The sequence below is a fragment of the Scyliorhinus canicula genome, chromosome 8, assembly GCF_902713615.1.
Source record: "Scyliorhinus canicula chromosome 8, sScyCan1.1, whole genome shotgun sequence".
NCBI classification, from domain to species: domain Eukaryota; kingdom Metazoa; phylum Chordata; class Chondrichthyes; order Carcharhiniformes; family Scyliorhinidae; genus Scyliorhinus; species Scyliorhinus canicula.
The window spans coordinates 6,602,902-6,611,558 of NC_052153.1; the positions used below are offsets into that span (position 1 = coordinate 6,602,902).

General features: G+C 43.9%; 1 protein-coding gene across 1 annotated transcript in view; it reads left to right on the top strand.

Annotated features, from left to right (window-relative positions):
* smc5 (structural maintenance of chromosomes 5) overlaps positions 1–4,717 on the top strand; it is a 63,110-nt gene extending 58,393 nt beyond the window's left edge. The window contains exons 22-24 of the mRNA XM_038804095.1: positions 292–471; positions 2,977–3,072; positions 3,902–4,717. Of these exons, the coding sequence (XP_038660023.1) occupies positions 292–471; positions 2,977–3,072; positions 3,902–4,036 (411 nt within the window). The 3' untranslated portion in view covers positions 4,037–4,717. The remainder of the gene's footprint in view (positions 1–291; positions 472–2,976; positions 3,073–3,901) is intronic.
* Positions 4,718–8,657: the final 3,940 nt, after the last annotated feature.

The following is an 8,657-nucleotide window of genomic DNA, read 5'->3' on the forward strand; positions in this document are numbered from 1 at the left end:
TAATATCTCCTTATGCAGCTCCGTGTCAAGTTGTGTTTGCAAATGCTCCTGTGAAATGCCTTGTGACATTTTCCAACCAACATCCCCACCGACTTTGGATGGTGGGAAGCTAGATCGTGTCATGTGAAACGTTTAGACCCATGAGTCAATTAACGTAAGCATGGGAATCGAAAACTATTTTGAAGTAACCAGATTAGACTCGCCAAATCAAAGAATGAAGAATAAGTGATGAATCGAACTAGATGGGCTGAATGGCCACCTCATCATTCTGTCCATTATTGTATCCTACAGGAAGAATATGATAAATACGGTATCCGAATTAGAGTGAAGTTTCGCAGCAGCACTCAGCTCCATGAACTCACCCCACATCACCAGAGTGGCGGGGAACGAAGTGTTTCGACAATGCTGTATTTAATGGCTCTGCAGGAATTAAATAGATGTCCATTTCGAGTTGTGGATGAAATCAATCAGGTACTTTTATCATTGCAGCCTTTGGGGAATTGGTGTGTAATGAGGCAGACTTGATTAGGGATCTTAAGGTGAAGGAACCCTTCAAGAGCAGTGACCACAATATGATAGAATTTACCCTGCAGTTTGAGAGGGAGAAGCTGGAGTCAGATGTGACGGTATTACAATTAAATAAAGGTAATTACAAAGACATGAGAGAGGAGCTGGCCAGAGTTGATTGGAAAAGGAGCCTTGCAGGAAAGGCAGTGGAACAGAAATGGCAGGGAATTTTGGGGATTATTCGGGAGGCACAGCAGAAATTCATCCCAAGGAGGAGGAAACCTGTTAAGGGCAGGACAAGGCATCCATGGTTGAAAAGGGAAGTCAAGGGCAGCATAAAAGCAAAAGAAAAAACATATAAAGTGACAAGGATTAGTGGGAAGCCAGAGGATTGGGAATCATTTAAAAGCGAGCGGAGGACAACTAAAAAAGCAATAAGGGGAGAGAAGATGAAATATGAGTGCAAGTTAGCTAGTAATGTAAAAGAAGACAGGAAGAGTTTCTTTCAATATATAAAAGTTAAGAGAGAGAAAAAAATAGACATTGGACCACTGGAAAACGTGGCTGGAGAAGTAATAATAGGGAACAAAGAAATGGCAGACGAACTGGATAGTTACTTTGCATTAGTGTTCATGGTGGAAGACACCAGTGGGATGCCGGAGCTCCAGGAGAATCGGGACGGAGGTGAGTGCAATGGCCATCACTAAGGAGAAGGTTCTGGGGAAACTGAAAGGTCTGAAGGTGGATAAGTCACCTGGACCGGATGGACGACACCCCAGGGGTCTAAATGAGATAGCTGAGGAGATTGTGGAGGCATTGGTGGTGATCTTTCAGGAATCACTGGAAGCAGGAAGGGTCCCAGAGGGCTGGAAGGTGGCTAATGAAACACCACTGTCTAAGAAGGGAGAGAGGCAGAAGAGGGGAAATTATAGGCCGGTTAACCTGACTTTGATCATTGGTAAGAATTTAGAGTCCATTTTTAAAGATGACATCGCAAAGTCCTTGGAAGTACATGGTAAAGTAGGACTGAGTCAGCACGGCTTTGTCAAAAAGAGGTAATGTCTGACAAATCTGTTAGAGTTCTTTGAGGCTGTAACAAGGAAGTTAGACAAAGGAGAACCAGTGGACGTGATTTATTTAGATTTCCAGAAGGCCTTTGACAAGGTGCCGCATAGGAGACTGTTAAATAAATTAAGAGTTCATGGTGTTCAGGGTAAGATCCTGGCATGGATAGAGGATTGGCAGAAGGCAGAGAATGGGGATAAAGGGGTCTTTTTCAGGATGGAAGCCGGTGACTAGTGGTATACCTCAGGGGTCGGTACTGGGACCACAACTTTTCACAATATACATTAATGATCTGGAAGAAGGAACTGAAGGCACTGTTGCTAAGTTTGCAGATCATACAAAGATCTGTAGAGGGACAGGTAGTATTGAGGAAGCAAGGGGGCTGCAGAAGGATTGGAGAAGCTAGGAGAGCGGGCAATGAAGTGGCAAATGAAATACAATGTGGAAAAGTGCGTGATTATGCACTTTGGAAGGAGAAATTTAGGCACAGACTATTTTCTAAATGGGGAACTGCTTCGGAAATCAGAGGGACTTGGGAGTCCTTCACGACTCTCTTAAGGTTAACGTGCAGGTTCAGACAGCAATTAAGAGGGCAAATGCAATGTTAGCATTCATGTCAAGAGGGCTAGAATACAAGACCAGGGAGGTACTTCTGAGGCTGTATACGGCTCTGGTCAGCCCCCATTTGGAGTATTGTGAGCAATTTTGGGCCCTGTATCCAAGGAAGGATGTGCTGGCCTTGGAAAGGGTCCAGAAGAGGTTCACAAGAATGATCCCTGGAATGAAGAACTTGTATGAGGAACGGTTGAGGACTCTGGGTCTGTACTTGTTGGAGTTTGGAATGATATGAGGGGATCTTATTGAAACTTACAGGATACTGTGAGACCTGGATAGAGTGGACGTGGAGAGGATGTTTCTACTTGTTTGAAAAACTAGAACCAGAGGACACCAACTCAGACTAAAGGGACAATCCTTTAAACAGAGATGAGGAGGAATTTCTTCAGCCAGAATTTGGTGAATCTGTGGAACTCTTTGCCGCAGAAGGTTGTGGAGGCCAAATCACTGAGTGTCTTTAAGACAGAGATAGATAGGTTCTTGATTAATAAGGGGATCGGGGTTATGTGGAGAAGGCAGGAGAATGGCGATGAGAAAATATCAGCCATGATTGAATGGCAGGGCAGACTCGATGGGCCGAGTGGCCTAATTCTGCTCCTATGTCTTATGGTATTTTCCGATAATGCTGTACAGTTTACTTGGCATTACAAAAGAAGCAAATTCTCCCTTCAGGAATTGTCTTTTGTTTAACTTTGCAGAACTTGGTCTATAAATTAAATATTTCAATATGGGAAAAAGGTTAGGGTTTATGTGAGAAATGTGAGACTTTAGTTTCTTTTGTCATTGCAGGGAATGGACCCAACCAATGAGAGGAGGGTTTTTGAAATGGTGGTACGCGCAGCTTGCAAGGAGAACACCTCTCAGTATTTCTTTATCACGCCCAAGGTACACGGCTAACCATTCAGTCAAATGATACTCTAACTTTGATTAAATGTTGAGCGGATCTTCCAGTATGAAGGTGCATTTGAATTGCTGATTTTCTATTTGTGGTTTAGCTGCAGCTGTGATACCATATAGTTCATCACAACAGCATGTAGTTTTGGAGTACAAGGAGATTAAAGGTAGTGGAGGAAATGGAGGCCATCTTAAATGGCACATTGCTGTTTGATAGTAAATGGTCAAGAGAGGAGGAATTATACAGTTGCTGTCTGGCCTTCAGACTTGCAGAGGTCTCTGCACCACAACAAAATAAACACACATCCTGTTGGCCACAGGAGTGGTCACATGAGCTTCCCTTCCCTACTTGGCTCGTCTTTATTGACAGTGACTCAGAGCCAGACCAATCAGGCTTATTACCTGATTAACTGTGGCCAATGGGATTGTTGGAAAGCGAGTGTGGCCGCCTGATCATGGGCCAATGGAATTGCTGGAATGCTGCCTTCGGTCACATGGCCACCTGCACTCCAATCCTGTACAAGATTTGAAATTAGGCCATGGAGCGAAACAAGTTGAAACCAGCACTAAACGAATTAGCTGCGCCAACCTCTTGAATCTGGTGTCATATTAACGGAAAGTAAACCTTGAATGTGTAATTGGCCCATGAAGAGTTTGTGAAAGGCGTACAAAGGATTGAGCAGTAAAAGCTCAAGTGCGTGAAATTTGTCATTGTGTGTGAATGAAAGTAAGAGCGTTTTAAAAGAGTTTCGACTTCTTTGTAGTACAAGACTGACCATGTTCGATTATTGCTGACGTGCTACAATTTGGTTTTCCGTAGCTATTGCAGAACCTGACTTATGCCAACAACATGACGGTGCTGTGTGTTTACAATGGACCACACATGCTGCCACCAGGCAAGTGGAATCTGAAGGCCTTTTTCCGGAGACGGCGCAGAGTACAAGTGCATAACTGAGGAACTTGAGGACAGTTCACTCTTGGTTACTGATCATATGTTTACGTGTAAAGCACCGATTCCCGGCATCTTAGGACCATTTCCTTTATTGCTTCAACTTGCAACTTGGGAGTCTTTTTAAAACAAGAAAAGAACCACCAGTGCTTTTGGATGGGTTGGGGTGGAATTAGAAGGAACCTCCATGCCACGGTGTATGTGCCTGGGAGTGCACCTTGCGTCCAATTTCTGAAACTGGTGATTAACCAAGAGTTATCAGAATCTTGTAATTCATGATGGCCTTTGTGCAGGAGGCTCCTGTGGCCTTTCACACATTTGACTTCAGAATGCTTATTATATGAGCAGAGAAATGGCAACACATTATTGCAAGAGCGATATCAACTACGGTAAACTTATTTTTTGCCAGATATCACTCCCATATGTGCAACCCACAGCGCTCGGATAGTGGTATGGTTTGGTAACTGAACTGTTGTACAGAGCTGTAAAATAATGGGGAGTCTTGTTTGTATTACTATAAAGATAGATTGTTGTCTGCTGGGCAAATACCTAATACCTGCTCTTCTAAGGAAATCGTTATCAATATATTGCTGCAGAATGTCGTATTTCTGTGATGTGTGATTTGTCGTGACAGATTATTGTGAAGTTGGCGCATCCTGTGCCGTTCTGACCCCCCCCCCCCCCCCCTAAAACAGGAGAGCAAAGACTACTGTTTCTCAAATTCCGTCATTGCTTTTTTAAAAGCTGTCGACTATCCGCCAGAGCAGTTAGACAGAGCACAGATGAGTTGTGATTAAGGTGGGTGGAAAGGAAAGCCTTTCTGCAACCAGACAGCCAGCTGTAAACAAAGGTGGGGAGCCCTCGAATCATTCGGCATCTGAGGAGAGAGAAAAAAAGGGCTCGTTTGGGTTAGCCACCCAACCCATGATAAGCGGAGGGTAATGTGTTAACAGGAATCATTATTCTTGTAGTCCGCTGTACTTGCATTTTGTCTAGTGTGCATAGCACACTGTTTTTAACGAATCACCACGTGTCCTTTGCGCCAGTGTCTCGAGGTGGGTGGGGTGATTTCCTGGCCCCACCTCTGTCAATGTCACCTGGTCTGTCTGTTTGAACACGACGTTCCACGAGCCGAGGTGAGCACCTCCACTTGCACTTTGGCTCTGTGGGCTCCTGTGAAATAGAAATTGTAATTTTAACCCATTCCACGCCGTTGTTCGGATTTATGTTGGGGGGGGGGGGGGTGGTTAAAGGGATGGCTCTGTAAAAGGCTGTGCTGCTCTGCTTTATTTTTGTGAGATAACAAAATGGTTTGTGCTCTTGTGTCAAGTTTTTTATTATTATTGCAAAAGCCGTGAAAGGACTTGCAGTTTTCACAATGCAACTTGGGAGACTGCATCCTTTTGTGGGGGGGGGGGGGGGGGGTGTCCATATTCAACAGAGGCTTCTAGAATCCTGTCTTCCCATAGCCAACATCTTGACCCATTATCACTTTGAAAGGAATGTGATACGCTGCCATATTTATATCTCTTACTAATTCCTTGCTACGGTGATATTTGGAATATTATCGTTGGACCTGTGCACTGTAATTGAACCAGTTTAATTCATCATCATCATCCCCCCCCCAGGGCATTGGCTTTTAATTAAATGTCTGAGAAATCAATATATTTCCAATTGCGTTTTTGTAAAACTTTTATTCAAAAAGTTTTGGTTTTATTATTTGAAAACTTGGTCTTTGTTTTGTATCGCTGACTATTTTCTAATGGGCATTCTCGTTATTTTGTTAAAAAAGAGTAAAAATAAAATCACCTATTGAGATGCTCTATCTAACTCTGGGTAAGTTTATTGCTGTTTCTTTGTGAATTGAAATAAATAATCTTTCATTTTAAAACATAACTCATTTTTGTGCACCGTAGAGTTTCGTTTTGTGATAATTGCATCAGTGTCATCGGGACCTAAAGCAGGGGGGTGGACAATAACTTTCACGGGTGGGGGGGGGGGGGGGGGGGGGGGGCACATGAGAATGGTATGTCATCAAGGTCCACGTATCTGTTGTAATGAAAATTCCTCGCCATCTGAAAGTCTTCTGTGGGCATCAATTAAGGAGGTGAAGTCAGGTGTCATCTCTGATGGTGGATCTGTTCTTTGATTCGTTGAATTTCATGACAGAAAATATCTGCGCTGACATAAGTTGACCGCAACAGTGCGCCCATCTTTTGATCTTCAGAACGTGATGCCCACTGAGAGATGCATAAAACGTCTTGAAGTTACATTGATTTGAATCGTACTGTAAGTGAATAAGCCCGGGTTGCAGATGACTTGGAGCGTTGTCTACATTGCATGTGAAAGAGGAGATCAAAGCCATGTCATCTTCTATCCTAAAACCCTTGAGGTGGCGAGTAAATTCAACAGGCAAATCTACCAGCTGGATCTGATTAGATATTGTAATTGTCGCAAAGTGGGGGAGTGTGTGGACTTATTATCACTTTGACAGGAGTGTGAGTGTCTGGATCTGATTAGATATTGTAATTGTCGCAAAGTGGGGGAGTGTGTGGACTTCGTACCTTCAGTTTGACAGGGGGACAAAAGAGCAACTTTGTCACAAAGGTCTTGTCAAGAATGTACATGTCATGAGCAAAAAGCCCCCTTGTAGGTTAGAATTCAGTTAATTCATGTAATTCGTGACATCAATGGCAAACACGAAATCGGCCAGCCAGTTCACGTCATTCAATTGAGGAAATTCCATGTCTCCCTTTCATTTGCACCCTCCTTTCAGAACTTTTCCCAAACTAAGCCATCTTAACATTTGTACGGTAGAGAACATCCCTTCACTGAGACTCCAAGTCCTCTAACAGAGAAAAAAAAACACCTCTGGTTTAATGCTCTGGCTCTAATAAAGTTGACAAGTTTTGTAACTCTGTCCCACAACGTTGCTTAGTTTCAGAACAATTCTGCAAAGAACCTCGTGGTGAATAATGCAACAAAAATGATTTGTCTGTTGGGATTTGTTCCTTCCACTTGGTCCTGAATTCTTCACCAGTCGTTGTGATTTTCATTGACTGCAGCGAAGCCCGTACTTCGGTAAACTCAAAAGTTTGTGGCAATGCCTCGTCCGTCTGAAAATCGACAATTGGGCTGTGTCTTTTGTGTCACAGCTCTCATCGAGTGCCAGAGCGAAGTAAGAAAAATCATTTGCCTGACTTTTCAGTTGTTGGTCCAGGTTCTCCCAAGATTTATTCTACCCACCTATACACAGTTCACCTTGATGGTGAAACTTTTTCAAACTGTTTTCTCCTCTGGACACAGTATTGCAACAGAGTCAACAAAGCATTCCTTGGTGAATTCTCCCTCGTGTGACTGGCTTGCTGCTTTTATGTGCAATCGTGTGGCTTGTATTATGGGCCAGGGTTTAGAGAGCCCCAAAGTGTATCGTGGAGTTCACCTGACCCACAACTTTGAATAGATTGTGGTGTAGCCACCTGGTTTGGCCACTTCCCGACTTTAAAATGGAGATCCGCTAAGAATGCAGGGAGAAATGGCCAAACGCAGGAAAACAAGCAGGTGCAAAATCTCCTGAACATAGAACATTACAGCGCAGCACAGACCCTTCGGCCCACGATGTTGCACCGTCCTGTGAAACCCCTCTAAAGTCCATCTACACTTCCCTTATCGTCCATATGCCTATCCAATGACCATTTGAATGTGTTTAGTGTTGGCGAGTCCACTACTGTTGCAGGCAGGGCACTCCACGCCCTTACTACTTTCTGAGTAAAGAACCTACCTCTGACATCTGTCCTATATCTATCTCCCCTCAATTTAAAGCTATGTCCCCTCGTGCTGGACATCACCATCCGAGGAAAAAGGCTCTCGCTGTCCACCCTATCTAATCCTCTGATCATCTTGTATGCCTCAGTTAAGTCCCCCCTTAACCTTCTTTACTCTAACGAAAACAGCCTCAAGTCCTTCAGCCTTTCCTCATATGATCTTCCCTCCATACCAGGCAACATTCTTGTAAATCTCCTCTGTATCCTTTCCAATGCTTCCACATCCTTCCTATAATGTGGCGACCAGAACTGCACACAATACTACAAATGTGGCCGCACCAGAGTTTTGTACAACTGCAACATGACCTCATGGCTCCAAAGCTCAATTCCTCTACCAATAAAAGCTAACACACCGTACGCCTTCTTAACAACCCTCTCAACCTGGGTGGCATCTTTCAGGGATCTATGGACATGGACACCGAGATCTCTGCTCGTCCACACTACCAAGAATCTTGCCATTAGCCCAGTACTCTGCCTTCCTGTTATTCCTTCCAAAATGAATCACCTCACACTTTTCTGCATTAAACTCCATTTGCCACCTGTCAGCCCAGCTCTGCAGCTTATCTATGTCCCTCTGTAACTTGTAACATCCTTCTGCACTGCCCACAACTCCACCGACTTTAGTGTCATCTGCAAATTTACTCACCCATCCTTCTACGCCCTCCTTCAGGTCATTTATAAAAATGACAAACAGCAACGGCCCCAAAACAGATCCTTGTGGCACACCACTAGTAACTGGACACCAGTCAGAGCATTTCCCATCAACCACCACTCTTTGTCTTCTATCAGCTAGCCAATTTCTG